The 20,791-nt window shown below is 40.6% G+C and overlaps 2 protein-coding genes across 16 annotated transcripts; one reads left to right on the top strand and one right to left on the bottom strand.

The window, feature by feature from the left end:
- Window positions 1-930: 930 nt before the first annotated feature.
- On the bottom strand, window positions 931-14,344 carry ZNF207 (zinc finger protein 207). 15 transcript variants are annotated; one of them, XM_023938766.2, is made up of 13 exons: window positions 12,111-13,001; window positions 10,586-10,712; window positions 10,020-10,158; window positions 9,297-9,464; window positions 8,684-8,759; window positions 8,133-8,180; window positions 6,230-6,330; window positions 5,018-5,178; window positions 4,115-4,207; window positions 2,693-2,935; window positions 1,835-1,997; window positions 1,497-1,680; window positions 931-1,275 (listed from the first exon to the last, which is right to left on the bottom strand). In XM_023938766.2, exons 1-12 carry the CDS (start codon window positions 12,149-12,151, stop codon window positions 1,520-1,522), a joined length of 1,521 nt encoding a protein of 506 aa, XP_023794534.1. In that variant the 5' UTR covers window positions 12,152-13,001; the 3' UTR covers window positions 931-1,275; window positions 1,497-1,519. The 15 variants fall into 15 exon arrangements, with proteins under 15 accessions (XP_023794534.1, XP_086713546.1, XP_086713548.1 ...); XM_086857420.1 differs by having other exon boundaries at window positions 6,260-6,330; XM_086857422.1 differs by lacking the exon at window positions 8,133-8,180 and having other exon boundaries at window positions 6,260-6,330; window positions 12,111-14,344.
- Window positions 14,345-14,379: 35 nt separating this feature from the next.
- C19H17orf75 (chromosome 19 C17orf75 homolog) lies at window positions 14,380-20,782 on the top strand. Its single transcript, XM_023938758.2, has 10 exons — window positions 14,380-14,584; window positions 14,828-14,908; window positions 15,494-15,619; window positions 16,069-16,209; window positions 16,407-16,464; window positions 17,136-17,255; window positions 17,870-17,934; window positions 18,064-18,200; window positions 18,733-18,836; window positions 19,441-20,782. The coding sequence occupies exons 1-10, from the start codon at window positions 14,457-14,459 to the stop codon at window positions 19,648-19,650; spliced, it is 1,170 nt and encodes a 389-aa protein (XP_023794526.1). The 5' UTR covers window positions 14,380-14,456; the 3' UTR covers window positions 19,651-20,782.
- Window positions 20,783-20,791: the final 9 nt, after the last annotated feature.

Raw genomic sequence — 20,791 nt, 5'->3', positions numbered from 1 at the left:
TTTTGGTGTTGAGAAGAGGCTGTAGAGGCTCTCACTTTCCTCCCCTCTCAAAAGTCTCCCTCTACATTCTCATCAGAGGTGTAACACAGGAACACATGATGTCAGACTTAATTACAACCTTAACAGGAACTTGTCACTCTAGTCTTATAAACAGAGAAATGACTAATTCATAAAGGGAAGACCTCTCTTTGATAAAAAGGACTCTTACTCCAGAAACTTTCAGTGAATGGCTCAAGAACACTCAGACAACATCTGATCATAGCACACAACAGAAGGTTACAGATGGTACACCTTTCAGAGACTGCCAAAATGTGAAATTCTAAACATTTAAAGTAAAAACACAGCATATAACACATTACTCTTGCCTGCTCTGCCTCTTCTATGCATTAAGAGGGTTAAGCTATTTCTCTTTTGCAGGTCAACTTCAATACATTAACTGGAAGTCACTCACCCATGTGCCATGCACCTAAGCTTCTAGAAATTTTCTTCACCTAAAAGGCTCCTAAAATTCACCTCCATTTGCACATTAAAAAGTGTCAGTTGCAGAGTGAATTAATGGGACATACCTTGGCACTAGGATGTATCTCAGCGCACTTTCACATCCTACAAGCAAGTGCCAGGACTAGAAATCATTTAAAATTTATTGAGGACAAGAAAGCACAAATAAAGAAACATAAGCATTAAGAGAAGTTACAACCAAGAGTCAGGATGTGCCTCCTGCAGCCTCAGTTTTGAGAAGTCAGTTAATAAGTGTACAGGTCTTTGTCTACTCAGATGTACAGCTACGGAGTGACTTTTTAGAACAAGGAATTCAGACGTTATCAAAACAGCACCAATAATTGTGTTCATTACACCAATGGCTACCACAGCATGCATCTGTACAAACCTTTCAGGCTGTTGTCCATAGCTGGTCACGAATAAAAAGGCATATAAATTTTTCTCCTCTTTTATTACAATGAAGTTTATAACAGTACAGAAAAGTCACATGACCTTAGTGGGTCAATTTACTTAAACCCTGGAACAGGAGGAACTCTAAATACATTAAATATTGTTACAAGTTCAGACTTTAATGTACAAGTAGTTGGGAACAGTTACAGCCCTCACCAAACTATGTTGGGGACATGAAGTCCAACAGCACTTGAAGTGCTGTGAAGGCATAATTTCACAAATAGCAACATAACATTACAGAACTTGCCTTTAAGATGGTATGTTCATGTAATTCCAGCGCCTTCACAATTTAACGAACCATATTTACTATACTTCACTTCTAAAAACCTAGATGAAACATGAAAAAGAAGCCATACAGTATAAATTGCAACATCAGGAAAAGTTCCTGTTATTATTCCAAATAATTTTTCCCATGTAAAATAAGAATGTCCAATAGCTCCTTGCATGTGGGAAGATACTTATTTTTTTAAAAGTCACAATGAAGCCTTAATTGACGGAAGCTTGGCTATATTAACAGCACAAGATGAGAAAAGGTTTAATCTCCAAACCTATTAGAGTGTGAGTAGGAGCATCAGTAGCGGCCACCTTGCGACATTACAGGCGGTCTCATTCCCATCGGAGGGCGAGGAGGTCCACTCTGGTACGGGGGCACCATCGGAGGTCCCTGACCATATGGAGGCATTGCTCCAGGAAGATATCCTGGCATGCCCTGGTGATGAGCACCATACTGACCTATAAACAGAACAGTTAAGATGCAAAGAATAATTTTTAATTTTTTTTTTAAATAGTGAGAAGTGCATTTTGTGAAAAGCTTTACCCCTCCCTGTTAGCATAGGCAACTTCACAAATCTTTTCAAGAGCAGGAAGCTGGGAAATTTTTGATTACCATGAGGTGGCATGGGAGGTCTCATTCCTTGTTGCTGTGGAGGAATTCCTGGCTGTGGTGGCATCATACCTCCAATTGGTCCAACTGGTGGATTACCCAGGGCAGCCTGGCCTGGTCGAGGAAGATTGCGCTGGTATTTAGGCAACTGTGCCCTTCTCTCTTCCTAAAATCGTAAGAGACAACCATAACACACTGTGTTAAAACTCACTAAAAGCAACGTAAATAGAGGTGCAACAAAGTAAATTATTAAACTATTTTAACTACCTTACAAATTCAAAGACTACTAGTAACATCATAACATCATACAGCAGCAGGATTTGTCCCCACTTTTTGCAGACTTTCTTCCTTAATACAGACTAATTCCAGCATTCTGCATTGAATTCAAATTCTCCCCTTCCCCCAGCTGAATAAAGCCTTTTTCTCTTAAAAACACAAATCTAAAGACCTCTGAACTGTAATTAATGTTCATCTGTTTTATCCATAAACCCCGTATTTCTAACTGCTGTAATAGCATCCTAACAACTTCAAACTGTTCAGTCTTTTGCTCTACATTTATTACCTAGACTTAGTTAACTTCAAGTTTAAGACACATGCAGTAGAAGTCCAAATTATATTTTGGGTTGACAGATTGCCCACCACCACCAAAACTAAGGCTTAGACTGTAGCATGATCATTGCAATATCCCAGTCATCACTTTGCAATCAAAGACGTTCTCTCAGTTACACTTGTTCTGCACAGTTTGTACTCTCACCAGTACTAAAATACACATAATGCAGAGCACAGATGAAACTCCATTTAATCTGCCATATCATCACAAATCGCATTTTTCAGTAAGACAATGAAAACGTATGAACTTACCAGCGATATATCCTCATCTGGATGGATCAACTTACTGGTTGCACTGGTTGTTGTGAGGGTAGCAGGCTTACTTGTGATAGATGTAGCTGGTTTAGCTGCAGTGCTGTTTGTTGTGCTAGTGGTTGAGGCTGTAGACTGTGTGTAAGCAGGGAATGTTGGTTTGGGGGGTTCCGTTGTTGTCGCAGGTGTAGAATTCAAAGGTTTGAAATCAGTACCAACTGGCCCTGGCACAGCTGCTGCAGCCTGTGAAACAAGAGACAGGTCAATATTTATTTCTCAAAGCATACGAAAACTTAAATGATGACTCTTAGACCTCTGAAATCTTCCAGTGAGATATAGAATTATAACAAGCTTGACAAAAGTAAAGTTCAGCCTTACTGCAAACTAGAGCAACTGAAACCAAGACAAAATAAACCCCAGTATATACACATATACACACACACACAGGGAAGTCTAAAATTTGCAGGTCAAAAGCCACCACAACAAAGGAACAACAAAGAAAAAACCACCCCACTATTTTATCTCAAACACTGAATTTGGCAGATGTGTAAATCTTTCCTGAACCACTACTTTTAGGAGTCTCTAAGTATCCATTCATTATTCTTTCACTAAATTAACATATTTTAGCAACCATTAGTTTAGAGTATTAGAGCTCAAAGTGCTAGTATTCATTAAAATTAGGTATTTAGGAAATATTTTAATCAAATATTTAAGAAAGGTCTAAGGTGTCAGGGCTTTAAGCGTTCTCTCTGTAAACATACTGCAGTCTTTTCAAAGTACTGTGTCTATCTACAGAACTTTAATCTTATTTGTGAATGAAGAATCAATGGAAGCAGGTAAGAGGTCCACTAGAGATTCCAACACTTCGTCTCTCTTACTGTTCCGTTACAAAAACCCTGTAAAGTCTGTTTTGCAAAGCTGTCTCTAAATACACAGCAATCTCCAAAGCAAACCTTGGTTATGAGAGAATGCTTTTGTTTCTAGTCACTGCATATTTACAATTACCTGAACCTCCCAATCAAAAAAAAAAAAATAAATTAATATTCTGCACATAATGCAAATTTAAAACTCCCTACGTTATGATGTGGCATATTAAACAATATGAACTAAAAAGCCTTCACCATGCATCAAGCTAACCACTGCCCACTAAAATGCATTTAACTGCTTTCATGCTCTTTTAACCCTTTAGAACCAGGATGTAACATTTTGTTCTTTCACACTAAGAAAAATTGTGAGTTTTGACATGCTTATTTCTGGTAAGATGCAACTAATAATCAAGGACTCTGCAGTTTTACCAGCTAAACATAATCAGGAATATAACAGAAATTATCTGAAGATATTTAGACAATTTTAGATTTTACAGAACGGTCCAAAGGGTTAAGTTGCAAAGCAATTTGTTTTAAACTGTGACTTCCTGCGTACTTGTGCTGTGCTAGGAAACAGAGCGTTAGAAGATGCTGAGAGACTTTCTGAATTGGAGGAAGCTGCACTTGAGCTTGTGACAGGTGTCCCCATCTGTAGCATAAAAGAAAGGAAACAGTGAAAAGTCTCCAAACAAATGGGTGGAAAGTATCCAGATTAAAGGATTTCTTATACTAAGCCCTTTCTTATGAAAGGACTGTATTTTTGTAAACATGTATCTTCCCTGCAGAAGCCCAAAATGCAAACAGTACATTACAAGGGCTTCTCCAACGTACTTGAAAGCAAGTAAAACCTCAAGGATCTACGAACAAATGCATTCAAAGGGAAGAGGTCACAAGCCACTATCAATTCCCCACTTCCCTCCCGAGAACATTGAAATCAACTTTTCACTACACTGATGCACTCCTAAATTTTTCGAAGGAAAAAAAAATAAAATTCTAACTCAGGCAATGTTTAACCAGTTTAACAAGACTACAGAATAATTCATCCATTGATCAGTGGAGAGCCCATTATCAGAACAACTGAGAAGAAGTCCTGTCAAGATTTTTAATTTGGAAATTCTAGGCAGAATCTATGCAATCAGATTCCTGTAGCTAATACATCTCTTCACCCACCCAAAGTTCCCTTATAAGCAACAAACTAAAGGTGTTTAAGAGTGTTTTGCCTACTCCTTTGTTTCCCAGTGTTTAAAAAACTTCTGTCTGGTTTCACAGCTGTTTCAAGACAAACAAAAGATTTTTTTAAAATTCATTCAAGCACTACACTGAATTAAACTTAAACACCAATCCCTGCAAAAGCCCAAACCAGTCATTTCTTGGACCTCTTCAATAATAAATAGGCACTATTGACATGGTGGCTATTTGAAGAATGTAACAAGAGATTCCAGGTTCTGGGACACCTTACCTGCCCCGCACTTGGGAAGAGTGGTTTAGTAACTGGAGGTTGTGGGGTGGGTGCTGTTGCAGCAGGAGCTGGAGGCCGGTTCAGAATGCCCGGGGCTGTAACAGGCTGTGCTTGTGTCATTGGAGGCATGCCAGGCCTAGGCCCAACAGGCGGGGGCATCCCTACAAACCACAAACAACAGGTGACGGATCAGGCTCCAGGAAGCAAGAATATTCCTTTAGACAATCCCGTTCCCAATGCTCCTTAGAACAAAGTTTCCCACTACAAGATATATTTTTAAGAAAACAGTAAAATAAAACATGACAAAGTGTAATGCCAGCAGTCACCAGCCAATCACCATGCACAGGCAGTAACCTCAAACACTCTGGAGCAATGCTGGATTGTTTTTTACTAAAGCCGCAAGAATGAAAGTTTACGCTCTCAATAAACCAACACAATTAATGCAGTAACTGTTTCTGACACACTGCACCCACCTGCCAAGAGCATGGGTGACACTGTTACAAAATCTTGAGAGATTAAATTGTTTCTGAACAGCACCAGAACTGTGACCAAAACACTGCCAGCTTTGCTGTGGTCATCAGTAAAGTGGACTGGCACATTTTGTAGTGCCGCAACACCTGCATTTGGTGTGCATGGACCTCTAGGAGAGGGTCAGTGGGAAGTTAACAGCTCCCATGGGTTCCCATCAAGCAAACCAGCAAATCTTAGTTCATTACCACACAACTGCTGGTCAGGTGGAACACCCAAGGAACTTAGGGCTCCTTAAGAGCTGCACAAGCTCAAGAAACATTTCTTCTAACTATGATAAAAGACCAAAATTTCAGCTACGTTTCTTAATAGTGCAGACTCATTAGTTGGATAAACCACCATTACTATTCCCCACTTTCCACATTTTCAATCATTACTATTTTCCAACTGCAACCACAAACATTAATTTTAAAAAAGGGATGAATAGAGACCTGGCAACATAACAATATGATTAAGTGCAATAAAACCAGAAAAGTGTATTCTATTTCTTACTTTAACAATGGTATAAAACTAAAATAATTATTTATAATCAGAAGCCATAAATCAAACACTTCTGCACAAGAGTGGCTTCTGTGGCAATCAAACCACACCATGGTGGTGGGTGGTGGCATAAGGCTGCCATGTTATTTACATAAATCCTAAGTCTTAGTGGAAATAAATAAATAAATAGAATTAAACTCTCACCATAGTACGAGTTCGACAACCCTGACCTACCTGGTGGCATACCAGGCATAAGAGGTGGGATTCCTGGCCCAGGAGGCATCATTCCACCCATTGGCATCATCCTATTGAACAGAAAATGAGCGCTGGTATGAACACTAATGATAAAATGTTAAGACAATAGGCACATCCCTGTGTTAGCTAAAATGTAATAGTAAATAATTTAAGAAGCTCTCAAGAGAGGTAATTCCAAAGCAACCGACTCCACAAGAAAAAACAAAACCATAACCCAGCACCCAAAACCCCAAACACTTATTTCAACTTCAATGTCTCAAGATCTCACTTCCCCTATTATGAGATTTCCAGAACTAGTGTCTCTTGAAATCTCTCAGACAACTAGCTGAATGTTCCAAGAACCTGATCTCAGTACACTCATGGAGTCTGAATGTAGGAAAACCAGCTAGCTCTAATCATGCTACAATTGCTGTACATCTGCTATTACTCCTCTCTGACACTGACTGACAGATAACCCCAAGATGCAGAACTATCCAAAAAATATTGACAAACACAGAGCAGAGACCATAGGGCAAGAAAGCTTCTGGAGTTTCAATTACAGAATGCACTCCATACAGTAATAATATAGTGGGATTTTGGTTTTTTACTATGAAAAGTTCTCACTGTAATGTATTTTTCCCCTCATTAAAAATGGGTTTGGTTTCTTTTCCTAAATGAATATCTATGAGCCCTTTACAGGAAACAAACAAGTGTAGCATAAGTTTGCTTAATTTTCTGCAGACGTTCAAAAATATATCATGGACACAAAATAAAGGAATGTTTATTACTTTAGTGAGCAAGATAAGCTGATGTGCAGCACTCCAGTACAAACCAAAATCCCACTAAGAAAGAGTTTCTGTTTGAATGACAGTCAAGACACCTTCACCACTGCTGTTTTCAGATCAAATCTCAGGAACAGGTGAGCACTCATTCCAGAAAGTCTGACTTCTACTCTCATCTGTCACTGCTACACAGGGAACAACCACTGCAGAAGCAGCAATGACTGGGAACACAGACTCATCGTCTCTTTTTTGTTTGGAAAAGGCAAAGTGAATCCTGCCACCAAGCAGACATCAAAACAAGTGCTGGATGCTCACTGCCTGCTGCCCCAGAAGAATGACTTCCTGAAAAACTGCAGATAGTGCTAGAACTGGTGTCACACTAAAACCAAAGTTGTTTCCTGTCTCCTAATTCTTTGGTCATTTTTAAACGAAAGTTTATCAGGTTAAGTAAACAAAACTTTAGAGCAGAGTGGACAAAAGCATAAGGCAACACCACCCTCTCCTCCCAAAATGAAATGCAGTGAAGTTTTGGCAAATACATTTATGTTTTTGCAGGTGACATAACATTCACTGTAAGTTAACAAGGAATTGAATGAGGACTAAGTGTCAGACAACCTGACTATACTGAGTTTCCACCCAGAAAAGCTGAAGTTCTGATGAGCATCCAGACCATGTTGATTTTTAAATTCAAAGACTGTTAAATCAGTATTTATGTCTGAGAAGAGAACAAGCTTTCACCTCAGTGAACATAAAGTTTGGATTAAACTGAGTTCCTGCAGAATGCCCTGCAGTGTGAAGGATCAAGCACGTGGAGATGTTCAAGCTCTGGTTCAAAAGAGGCTTTAAGTCTCTAAGGGTCTACTTGGTTAACATTTAGTAGAATGCATTTCACATACAGTTTTGTAATACTATTTTAGATAAAAGCATAAAACCTTCACATATTATACACAGTAGAAAAGCCTAACTAGACACCTTCCCCAAATTCTTAGGCAATATTCAAAGGTTTTCAGAAAACAATTTCCAGCTTATCAAAAACATGACATAAAATGGCATAATGAATGTACCTAGAATTACATTAATGAGATGCTTACATGTTTCCACCACAAAATGACTGCATGTATTTTCTCTGTTGATGTAATCTGTGAAAATTTATGACAAAATCAAAAATCTAACTGTGATTTTCCAAACACATTGTGATAGGGTATGGTGTCAACCCCAAACAAGCATAAAAACCAACATATTTTGCCCAAAATACAAGAAAAACATAAACTGTCCAGTAATTTTTTCCTGTTATGTTGATGACTGATAACCAGAAGCACAACATATGTGCAATACACAAGGGAACAGTGGATCACAGAAGGCTCTAAACCAACACAATAAAATTTTATTTAATATTTAATTGATATGCTACTACTTAATAATTACTAAGTCAGGAGAAAGGCAAGATACTTTATTCATAAACTCAGTGTGGCCATATTTTACATGTTGGTTTACAGCCATCTAGTTCTTTAGTTAGTCTTAATATTTAGGTTACAGAGTCCACAATTCCCTATGACTATTTTTTTAATTAACTTTACTTTTTCTGTGACAGTTTAAAATGCACAGTATGAACATGTAATATTACAGCTTTCTTGCTACTCACCCAGGTGGCATTCCAGGCATAACTGGAGGCATTCCAGGCATCATAGGTGGAACACCTGCCATTAATGGGGGGATACCTTAAAAGAAAAATGTATTTTCAACAACTCTGATAATATACAGTTGCTAACAAATGTCATCTAGTAAGTTTACACTGGATAAATGCTTTACAGGAAGTTCTAAAAGACTGGGTTTTGAAATAATATTCAATTTATCTTGCTTACAAACAGAGCAAGATAAATACTATCTGCTAATCTGACTTTGATTGCCTTCAGCCCTGCAATATTGTGAATTTTCTTAGTGATCTCCAGAGAAGACATCTTAGTACAAGAAGAGACCATTCTTTCTTCACTGTATTTGTGGCCTGTGTATAAACAGCCTGTTCTGTGTTAGCAGTCTCCAGACTTTTCTACCCTGTTTCCAAAATACTGTTATAAATACCATGAACAAGGCATCACTGGTGGATTTTTGTTAGAAGCACTTATTTATCTGTCTTACTACTACATGCCTTCAGTCTACATGCCAACATTAGGTATCTGAATCTAGTCCACCATTTAAGATGTGCAAATTCAGGTTTCTACTGAGGTTTTCAGCAAGCACCTAAAACATCCTCTCACCTGGAGGCATCCCAGGTGCACCTGGCACAGGTGGCAAACCTGGCTGTGCCATTGGGGGAATGTACCCCTGCTGTGGCTGAACTTGCTGGGGTTGAAATGAAGTTGAAGCTGCAGATTCATCATCTTCATACTCATCAGAATCATCCTGTTGTTTCTTTTTCTGGCTCTCTGCAGACAGTACAATGGTCAAACATCGGTCAAACAACACAAATTATATTCTATAAGATTAACTAACAGCAAAATTCAAACCCTGTCAAGTGTTCTAAAAGTTACTGAAATGAAAAGAAAGAATGCTCTGTGAGCCCACCTATACCCACAAATAAAGGGAAGGAACATGACTCACACTACCATGACCTTGAACAAAAAGAGGGATCTACTCTCGTGTCAATGTCATGCTGTCCAGCATAAACCAAAGCAGTTCAACCAAAGGTATGCTCGAACAGCAAAGAAACCGTAGCATTTGGGAATCATCAGGATAGTTTTACCTCTAGCTTTTCTTCCCCTTACCCTCACAAATAAATGACCATGCCCATATTCATTAGCTAATTGTAGCTGCTCTGTCAGGAGCTACCTCTGAAGAGGAAAGGAAAAATCCCTCCCAGCCTCCTACATGGCTGGCAAACGTCTGGAGCTGCCCTCAGAGAACGCATTAAATCCCACCCTCACTGAATGCCACAGCTAAATAAGGAACACACCAGGGAAGTAACAGACATTGCACCTTACCCTGAGTTTTTTGTTCAAGTAACCTCCTCCGTTCCTCCATATCTTTTTCTGGAATGCCTTCCATTCCATAGATTTCCAGTTCAATGTCTGTTCTTCCGGGAATAGCATTTGGAACAGCATCTATTGTTTCCTTATGTACCTAAAGAAAAAAAGCCCAAACAAATCCTGCTGACCACAATTCAAGGTAAATTCTCTGTGTTCTTCAGGCAGTTTCAGGATGAAAAAGGAACATCTTTGATAGGAATAATCTTTCTGGCCAAGCATTTTCTTGATCTATGCTTCCTATCTCTGGTTACTACTACTACCCCTAAAACCAGCTTACATAAACTTAGAAAAACCAAGACAGCACAATTCCTTCACTCCTACAGAACTCCTTACAAAGATCTCTGCTGCACAGTGGCCATCTGACTGCTGACACAGCAGAACTCCTGTGCTGCAAACAGGCCATTGCTGTCTTATTCTAACCAGTTTTAAAGACTCTGGAAACCCCCAACCCCCACCTTCTTAAAGACACTTCATTTAAATTTTAGGTAAAGAAAATCTTATGTAAAGCTAAAACTCCTTACCTGCATACAGTGTATAGCTAAACCAGGTCCTGTATACAGTTTCTTATGACATATATGGCATTTAAAGTGCTTTGCTTTTTGATGTTGTATAAGGATTTTCTCATCATCAAAATCCCTGTTACAATACCTATTGAAGACTGTTAAGGAAACATTTAATACTGGAAGTGACCTTTTAGATAGGACTAAGGTAATTAGTGTCAGTGAGATTTTTCCTGAAGCAAAAGAATGGCACAAGAAGCATTTCTGAGCATTGAAAGGGTGACAAATATTGCATGGACGTCTGAAATCAAACACCCTCGTCTGATCCCCTCTTTACACAGGTACAAAAGTGGGAAGGTGTCTGCACGCAATCAGAACCATCACTTGATTCCATATTGTTTGACTCATGGTTTTCAAGTCCTACCTATTTTTCTCTCCAAGGGTGTGAATGCTGCTACAGCATGAAAGGAGAAACAGGCTTGAAATCAGAAAAGGGAAATTATGCAAATGACTCAAAGTGCCTCTTTAAGCAATTATCAGTAACTAGCAATCATAAAGGAGAACAAAGGTTTTAGTTAAAAATTCCCTTCCTCTTCCAGGTAGCCAGCGATCAGTTTTTATGACACAACATAATTTGTTGCAGTAACCGAAGAATTCTCTGCTCTTAAAAAAAAGCAAATAACTGTTTGGACATCTATGCAACAGAAAAGGCAAACTGCTTTCCTTTCTGTGGGTCAGCATTGATATTTCAGAAAACACTCCACACATTCTCCTAGGTGAGACAAGTATACGTTTGCTATTTATTATTAAAAAATGCTAACTTTTCTAATACAATGTGTCCCTTGCTTCCGCCAAAACGTGAAATAAATTATTGTGTCAAACAAGCACAGATGCCTTCCAAGACAAAATCGTAAAATACCTCGGGACACCTATTAAATTTCATTAAACAATTCTAGAGAACAGAAGCGTAAGAAAAAACCGTAAATTTGTAATCACAAAAATGAGCATTCTGAAGGAGCGATAAAATGAAAATTCACCAGTATTTCGGATACTTTAAAATTAAACCTGATCATGATGCAGCAATTACGAATTGAAAGCTCCCCCCGTCACGAAGAAAAAAGTTTTCAAAAATTCTCTTTTAACCACATTCCATCCCCCCTCCGTGAATAAATGCATTTATCAGTAGCAGGATTTTCTCCCTTTAGCATTCTCCCTCGTGAGGGATAAAGATTTTTCTCCATTTCCCGCTATCCCGGCTTTAGGGATCGGGCGGGAGGCCGCGGCCTCGGCGAGGGCGGCGGGAGCGAGCCTGAGGCCGTGCGGGCCGCGGGGAGCAAAGGAAAGACACGGACTGGGCCCCATCCTAAAGATCACGGGGCTGGAACAAGGCCAAGCACAGAGACAAACCGTAACGAGCTTGGGAAGAAGGGCTGAGCCCCATCTCGGGACGAGACGGAACGGGAATGTGCCCCGACCGCGCCAGGCCGCGCCGCTCCCCTCCCCCACCGAGCTCTCCGCATCCGCCCTGTCCCACACAGAAGGATACCAGCACCAAGGCTTCAGCTGCTTCTTCTTCTTACGGCCCATGGCGGCGTCACCCCGACCTACAGAGTAGGAGACCTGAGCGCTCCCTCAGAGCCGCAGCGCCCGCGCGGCCGCCCCAGACCGAGCGACAGACACAAAATGGCGGCCGAGCTCCTTCAGGCGCTGCTGCGGCCTCCGAACTCCCAGAATACACCAGGGCGGGGAAGGGGGGGGGGGGGGGCACGTGACGCACTCGCGGTCGACCCCACCGGGCTGTCCCGTAACGCCTCACGGCGCCGCCGCCATTTTGTCCACTCGGAACTGTGGGTCCTGTGCCTGAAGCACCCGAGTGTGTCACTGAAACAGTCACGGACTACTTTGGGCTGGGAGAGCCTTAAAGCCCATCTCGTTCCACACCTCTGCCATGGGCAGGGACACCTTCCACTAGACCAAGTTGCTCTAAGTCCTGTCCAACCTGACCTTGAACTCTTCTTGGGATGGGGCAGCCACAACTTCTCTGGACAACCTGTACCAGAGCCTCAGTTCTCTCAGAGCAAAGAGCTTCCTCCTAATCCAAACTGTTGATTGTCCTCGTGTTTAATGTCACAGAGAAACTGTTTTCCCCCCTAAATGTTAAAAGGCAAGAAGCTGCTGCCCTGTGCAGCGTTCCGGTGCTGGCTGTGCCTGTGTTGCTGGGTGCTGACAGCGAGGCCGTGACGTGTGGGGGAGCCTGGCACCCTGAGAACACAATAAAACCGGCTTAAATGTGTTGAGCCACCACTACCCTCAGTTATCTACACCTGGACAGGGGCTGGTCCCTCTGTTACAATGACAATCCATCAGGGTGTGTTTCTGTTACCTGCACGGCTCTATAGCTCACCACAGGTCCACTAGGTGCTTAGAGGAGAATCACAGAATCATTAAAGTTGGAAAAGACCTTTAAGATCATCAAGTCCAGCCATCAGCCATGTCCAACCTTTTACAGTGTCCCTGCTGCAGCTGGGGGTCATAGCTGCTCCCTACAGGGCTTGTCTGCAAAAGGAGACTGTGGAGTCTCCCTCTCTGGAGACATTCCAAACCCACCTGGATGTGTTCCTCTGTCACCTGCTCCAGGTGACCCTGCCTTGGCAGTGGAGTTGGACTGGATGATCTCCAGAGATCCCTTCCAACCCCAACAATTCTTTGATTGTGTTAATAATGACAATATAATATTGGCTTTTGCATTTATATATTAGCTTTTACATATTGTTATTGATTGTAAGTATTTGGATATGGTAACATTTGTAACTCCTTTTAGCTGCTTATTACTATAACACAATCTATTAGTTTTGCACTGTTTAGCTTACAGAAATAGTAATGTGAATAATTTATTATATCTACGTATGCACCATATAGCTCGTAGAAACAGTAATGTGATGAATATATGTAGGTGTTAGCAAAACATGAAATATTAAAATGCTCCTATGTAACTAAGGGAATGGTGTAAAGCAATTATGTTGTTTCCCCCACGTCTGCTGACTGACCTCTCCAAGTGGTAACAGATCCAACAGATAACAAACCAGAGTGCCAGAGAAGAACTGGAGAACTTGTTAACTCTTTATCAAGGAGTGTGAAACAACTGGATGGAAACAGAAGAATAAATAAAATATATTGACCTGACCCACAGGATGTCATGCAGATAAGTTAGAGTGTAAAACCAAAAGAGCTCCTGAAACATCAAAAAGCTCACAAGAATGTTTGAATAATGTATGAAATACATGAATATGCATGTACCTCAATAATGTAACAGTATATAGATGACACTGTCTTAACCTGCCAGAGTGTTCTTTGGCCGATAGCCAGAAACCCCAGCGCTGGACATTGTCCCTTTTTATTCCCTTATTAAACTTTTAAAAATTCTAGAGAGTGAACTTAGTTTTTCAGACTGTGATTCTGTAATTATCCGGAAGCCACAAAGCTGAGTTAACAAATGTGCTGTTTAAACAAGGAAAAAGTATTTCAGAAGCGGAACATTTTAAAAGCAGACAGCACGGCTAATCCTGTCAATCCTTCCAATCCAACCCATTCTATGATTCTAAGATGTGATTTGAGCAGGTCCTGCCGTTAAGTTAGCGACCGGCTTTTGAAGGATTACTTGTACTGACAGGCACTGCGGCGCCGGTATTGCATTTTTCTGTGCGTTACACAAACGGAGGAGCCGCAGCATCCGCAGGCGCTTCTCCTGGGGTGGGGTGAGGACACAGCCCGTGCGCTCCGAAGGCTCCTCCCAGCGCCGGGCCCCGGGGCGGGCTCGGCCGGCGGGGCGGGGCGGCAGCGCGGCCCGGCGGCTCCCCGCTGCTCCCCGCAGCACAGGCGGGGCCGGGCCGCCATGCTACCGGCGCTGCCGGACGGCGATGAACGGGAGCTGGAGAGCAGCGAGGAGGGCGGTGGCGCGGGCGAGGAGCGGCGGCCGGAGCGGCATGGCTGCACCTACCACGGTCTCTATGGCTACCGCAGGTGAGGCGCCGGCATCCCCCGCGGCGAGGCCGTGCCCAGGCCTTGGCCGTTCCCAGCTCCCTGAATTCTCTATATCTTTTTCCTCCCCTCTCTCCCCAGTGAGATTCTTTCCCTCCCATAATGTACCGATTCCCTGCTCCTGCTTTTATTCGCCCTCGGGCCGTGCCTTTTCCCTGCTTCAGCCCCTGTTCCCTGTTGGTGTCAGGGTTGTAAACTCACTCCCGGGAATCCCTTGGGTTCCAGGTCTGTGCAGCAGGGAGCTGCCGGCGGGGATGGCAGTGCCAGCGGCGCCGTGGCACACACACCCTCCACCGAAGACTTCAGGTAAAGCACCACAATCGTGGGAATATCCCGATTTGAAGTCTTTGCCTTATTGCTGTCAGATCACTGTTAGGTCCTCTGCAGTCCTTTCAAAACACAGCTCCCTGTGGAAGTATTCTGGAGTCCCCATGGCACTTCTGGAATACCTGGGGAATGGACACATATACAGAGCTTAAGTAACTATCATCCTTGAGTTTGAACTCTTTTTTTTTTTTTTTTATTTTTTCAACTAGTACTTGATATTGCTGTATTGATTTAACTTTTTCATGTAAAAAAAAAAATCATTCATTTTCAATGGACATCTTTCCAAAAGCTCTGTATTACAGCTGGGGAAACGTAGGAACAAAGAGGGCAATGTCTTGTCTGTAGCTGCTGGGAAGGTCAGCATGAGCTGAGCACATCTCCAGACTCCTGGTGAGTGGGCAAACCACTGACTGCTCATGATGGGCCAAAAGTCACAGAGCTGCCTTAGCTGTCACCAGAGAGAGATCGCAGGGACTCCCCTGTTAGAGGCAGGTTCTGCACGGGCTGAGAGACACAAAACAATAACATTTGCCTTTTGGTAACGATTTCTTCTGGTTTTTAAAGCCTCTCCTTACTGGATACCAATTTACCAGCTGAAGCAGAGACGGAGTTGCGCAGTTTCATCGCTAAGCGTCTTACTAAAGGAGCGCTGTTTGAAGGAATGGGGAATGTAGTATCAGTGGGGCTGAGGTAAATTTTTGAAATTACTGGTGAATGAGAGCTGTAAGAAACATTGGCACATCTTGCCTGCCTGCTGCTGCACTTAGGTTTAATCCTGATTCTGTGTTCTCAGTCTATTGCTGCCGTTAATAACAGCCTTACACAATGGCACTTTCCTTTTTTAGGTAACTTTGAGAAAAATATTGTTTTAAATAATTTATTGTTTGAATACTTAAAAAATACTTCAGATATTTATGATTATTTCCTTTTAAACTACTCTGATCACACAGAAGAAAAAAGAAAATGTCTAAGACCTGCACCTATGGCTGCACCTACCACAGCCATAGGAGCCACCAGTGCTAAGGGTTAAAACTACCTCAGAAATCATGTATGTCTGCTTTTTGCACTTATTTATTGTGATGTATCTGGAAGAAAGTACTTTTTATTTTTTTAATATTTTTCTTTTTGTTTTCTCATAGCATACCAGAAAGTAAAGTTGGTTGTTACTACTGTCGTTTCCAGCAAGAAAGTCTTCTGGAAATGGCAACATTGGAATCAGACATCAACACTCCAGAATATGTGGTTTGTTTCTTAGGTGGCTCAGAGAAAGGTCTGGAACTATATCCTTACCTTTAACTTTCTTTACCTGTATGGAGAGGGAGATGATGTAAAAATTCATGTCATTTTGTCTGTTCTTACTTGAAAACAGCTCGTTTGTGCATACCTTCCAGTAACAGAAAATGTCAGTAACAGCCATATACTGAAAGGAAAAAATACAGGTCTTAAGTGATGTATCTTATTTTCCTTAAGAAGATACTTTCAGGCTTGAGCTGGACAAGTACATTCAAAATCTGAAGATAAACTTTGATTTGGAGGTAAAGCCTAACTTTTTTATTAAGTGATGAAAATTAGTATTTATATAGATTAATAGCTAAAACGATACGGAAGATCTAGTCTATAGAGACAAAATAGGGGTTTCAGGTACCAGTATGAAACACTGGGAGAGATACTTGACTCACTGTAGTACAATGAATGTCTAAAGTGCTATCAGCCACACATGTCAAAAGGAAAAAAAGAAAGGGGGGGAACTTTTTTGTGTCAGTCATAAATCTCTTAAAGGTTACAGTTAAATTTGGAGAGAAGAATAATCAATAAAAGGTGATGGTCTACAAGGAACTTCTCAATATCCGCCTTGATTTTTACCAGTTCTGAATGTTAAGAAAAGACATTTGTGGGTTTCTTGTCACATTTTTCTAATGGAAGTTCTGCATTTTTAAGTCTTATTTGTCATCCCATCTGCTGTTGCATGGTCTTCACTTAATATATACTATAATATTACAGTTCTGGCTGTTTCTTAAAATTCAAAGCCTTTCATTGCTGATAAAATGAGGCTTTAAATGTCAAACTCATTATTTAGTTCACTGTAGTTTGAGATTAAGAAGGTTGCAACATCCAATTATCTTAGGTTGAGTAGATTATTAATAGGCTTCTATTGGTGTAGAAAACTGATTTGTAGTTAAAGTTTAAATGTTTCAATGTGTTACAGCAAAAAAATTTGGAGTCCTGTGTTAGCCCCTACCTGAGGAGCTGGTTTGAGGATGCCATCTGCCCTATCCAGAGGGTTGTGCAGCTCTTCCAGGACAAACTTGCCTCTCTACTACATGCTGTAAGTGTATTTAAAACTGGGTAGCTAAAAAACCTCCAGAAGCTATCTCAGTGACTCCAGCATGGTTAAAATGTTTCTTGCATTTGCCTTCCCAGCAGAAAGAAATGAAAACTCTTTTGTTGTTGTTGTTTTGTTTTGTTTTTAATTCAGACCAAGTACTTTTCCCTTACTTATTGCTAAAGAGGCATGTAACAATTTCTTCTATCACTTTAAAAAAAAATTACCTAATGGTACCCACACTGAAATTAGAGTAAGAAAATCAGCAATAGCACGAGCAGGCTGTACATGCTATAATCCTGTTAATGAAAAGGGGTGTTATACTGTGTATGTGCCTTGTGTAATTCACTGGAAACAGAAAAGAGACTAATCCTAAATCTAGTCTCTGAGTTTGAGGAGGCTCTGGTTGGAATAGCTAACAGAGTATAACTGCTGAATTTCTTCTGAGTGTAGAACCAGCTGCAATGGCAATAATACAGAGTATTGCCTTGGCAAGAGCAGTCTTTAAAGTACCACATTATGTATTTATTGCTCAGAACTGCAATATAGCAACAAAAGTAATACTGAAGTTGCATCCAGCTTTTTCCTTTTTTTTTTTGTTTCTTTTTTTGTTGAAGGCTCTGAGTTACACTCCTGTAGAAGTCAAAAATGCAGATGAAAGAACAGAAAAGGACATCAGCAGGTAAAGATACTTTGAGCCCAAGGAACTTCTGAGTAACTTGGCTGTGTCTGACAGTCACCTTGGTGTCCAGGTGTTGGACACTTAGGAGTTGTAAAGGAGCAAGCAGTTGACAAGAATTTTCTGTGTCAGGTTCCTGGCAGCTGCCAGCCTCCAAGGACTTGTCCAGGAAGGCACAATGACCTCCCTGTGCATTGCCATGACAGAGGAACAGCACAAGTCCATGGTTATAGACTGCAGTGGACCTCAGCCCCAGCTGCATAATGCAGGTGAGGCTACAGCTGGGAACACTTCATGTTGCTGCCTTGGATCCATCAGCTGCTGAGAGCTGTGACATGAGAGGCAGTTGAGGATATTCAGAAGCTTATGGGCTCCTGCCCAGAAAGTTTAGGTTCCATTTTCCTGTGAGGTACCACAGTTGTTTGTTACACCAGACACACTAGAACTCTGGGTTAAAAATGCTTGGAAATAAAATCCACAGTTTCATTTAGTTTATGGACCATGAAAGTATGAGTTGTACAATTCAGGGAATCTGCAAAACTTTTTTTTCCTGTTGTGGTTTTGACAAATGTTGGGAAAAGGGATTCAACAATCAGAACACACTTGTGTAATCACTGTAGCTGTATTTGCTTTTCTTTTCCATGTGTATTGTTTTTTCTTAAGACTCATTTCCTGGCCCAGGTATCACTTGTTATGTGAGAGTGATTAAACCAGGTGAATGCAGCTGTGTATTTATGTTGAGCTCATTTGCTTTTTCTCATCTCATCTCTGTGTTCCTCTATGTCCCTGAACATTTAACAGGAAGCAACAGATTCTGTGAGGACTGGATGCAAGCTTTTGTGAATGGTGCTGAGGGTGGAAATCCGTTTCTCTTCCGGCAGATTTTGGAAAACTTTAAATTGAAGGTACCTGTTCATATATGTTAAAGACTTGAAAAAGATATTTGGGTTACTGAGGGAGCAAATACTATATGCAAAATACTATTTTGCAGTGAATTAAAGTTTTAGGTTACTACATGTCTATAGGTCATTAACTGATTTACTCTGAAGCTTAATTTGAGGGCTGGCTTACTGTAGTTGACAAGAACAGCTGTAAAGTAATATTAAAGTTTCTTCAGTGAATGCTTCAAAGGTGCTTTCTCAAATTTAAAGTAAGACCCATATTCTTTGTTGCTGTTGTTTTCTTCAAATACTGTTAATCTGAGCCTTGCACACACAGTTTCATGCTACTGGGTTGAGTAGCTAACACTTTTTAACTGAGCTGACATAATAGAATTCTTGCTACATGTTGGACTCATCACATTGTGTCCACACATTTTGCATCATTGCTGTAGAAGCTATAATATTCATCCAAGACAATATTCAATTCTTGTATTACTCTTAAGTAGTACTACAAAATTTCTACTGGAAATGCTTTTGTTTCTCCTGCTATTTATCCTTTATTTTCCATGATAGTGTGTTTTCATTCCATGTAGGAGGATAAGGAAATGCTCTGTTACTCTTTTCCCAGGCTATTCAGGACATTAACAACCTGAAGAGGTTCATCCGCCAAGCTGAAATGAACCACTATGCTTTGTTCAAGTGCTACCTGTTCCTAAGGAACTGTGGCAGTGGAGACATCCTGCTGAAGATTGTGAAAGTAGAACATGCAGAAATGCCAGAAGCCAGGAACGTAGTGACTGTCCTGGAAGAATTCATGAGAGAAACATCAGTGGCTTAAAATATCCTATGTATAAATAATTAATTTCTGTGCAGCTATTGCAGGAATTTTAATTTATATTTAAAAGTATTGCCTAAGTCAAATCTTAGTTGCAGTTTCACCTGCCTTTCCTTATTTTTAGACAAAGCATTATGCATTATGATCTTTTTTAATGTGTAAATATCAGATAATACAAACTCCTGCAGAGTTTTCAAATTCTCCAACTGACTTGCTCCTGTTCTGAGAAAATCATGATATTTGATTTTTACAATCATTGCAAGACCAAACCCAAATCCCTTACCTAGCAAACATTTCACTGTTTTAAATATTTTAAATATCTTAAAAATCACTTAGATCTGACTACTGTGTTTTAATAAAGAAGTACAAACAGCTGGACAGATCTAGATAATGAATTGATCATTTTAGTTTAGATTAGAGAACCTAGGTACCAAGTCTGTAGCTGGTGTCTGCTTTCAAACTGCTGGTTTGTTGTGCTGCCACTGGATAAACAAGTTGGTAATTGGTATGAAACAATTGCCTTAAGACTGAACGGTTGCAGTGATCAGTTTGTATGTGTGCAAACCTACACATAACAGGTATCTGAAATTCCCAGGTTTTTTGATGAATCCCCTCCTTCCTTAGTCTGAGATGTAATCAAGACCTTCTTATATTACAGTTTTGCATAACTAAATAATCTTATGTTTTTCAATCATGAAGAAACTAAAAAGCTTCCACATTTAATATTAAGACATTTTCAGAATATAAAGTAAATGAACTTCCCAAATTAATTACTCAGACTTTAAAACATTTCACTGTATCAGCAATGGATTCTTACCCACATCATGGGACACATAGGCAGCAGAATACCTGAAGAAAATCTTTGGCTACAGCTGGAATAAAAACTCATCAAGTCTCTCTTTTATGAGGTTATAAGTTCATAACCTCATAAAGAGAGTGATTTCTGCAAACCTGATACAAGCAGAATTCCCTGTTGGTTCCCTTTGCAGCAGAGGGTGTTTTAACTTCCCCTGAAACAGTGCCTGTAATTAACACAGCTCAGTGTGACTTGTGCTGGTGGTCTGTACTGTGAGGGCAGGAATTGCACCAGGTTGAACCCATAATAAAGTTGTCAATAAAACATTGAAATCCTCAATAGTGCGTC

The sequence above is a fragment of the Cyanistes caeruleus genome, chromosome 19 (genome assembly GCF_971803275.1).
Source record: "Cyanistes caeruleus chromosome 19, bCyaCae1.hap1.1, whole genome shotgun sequence".
Lineage (NCBI taxonomy): Eukaryota > Metazoa > Chordata > Aves > Passeriformes > Paridae > Cyanistes > Cyanistes caeruleus.
Note: the sequence above shows the minus strand (reverse complement) of the source record. Positions and strands in the feature narration are given on the sequence as shown.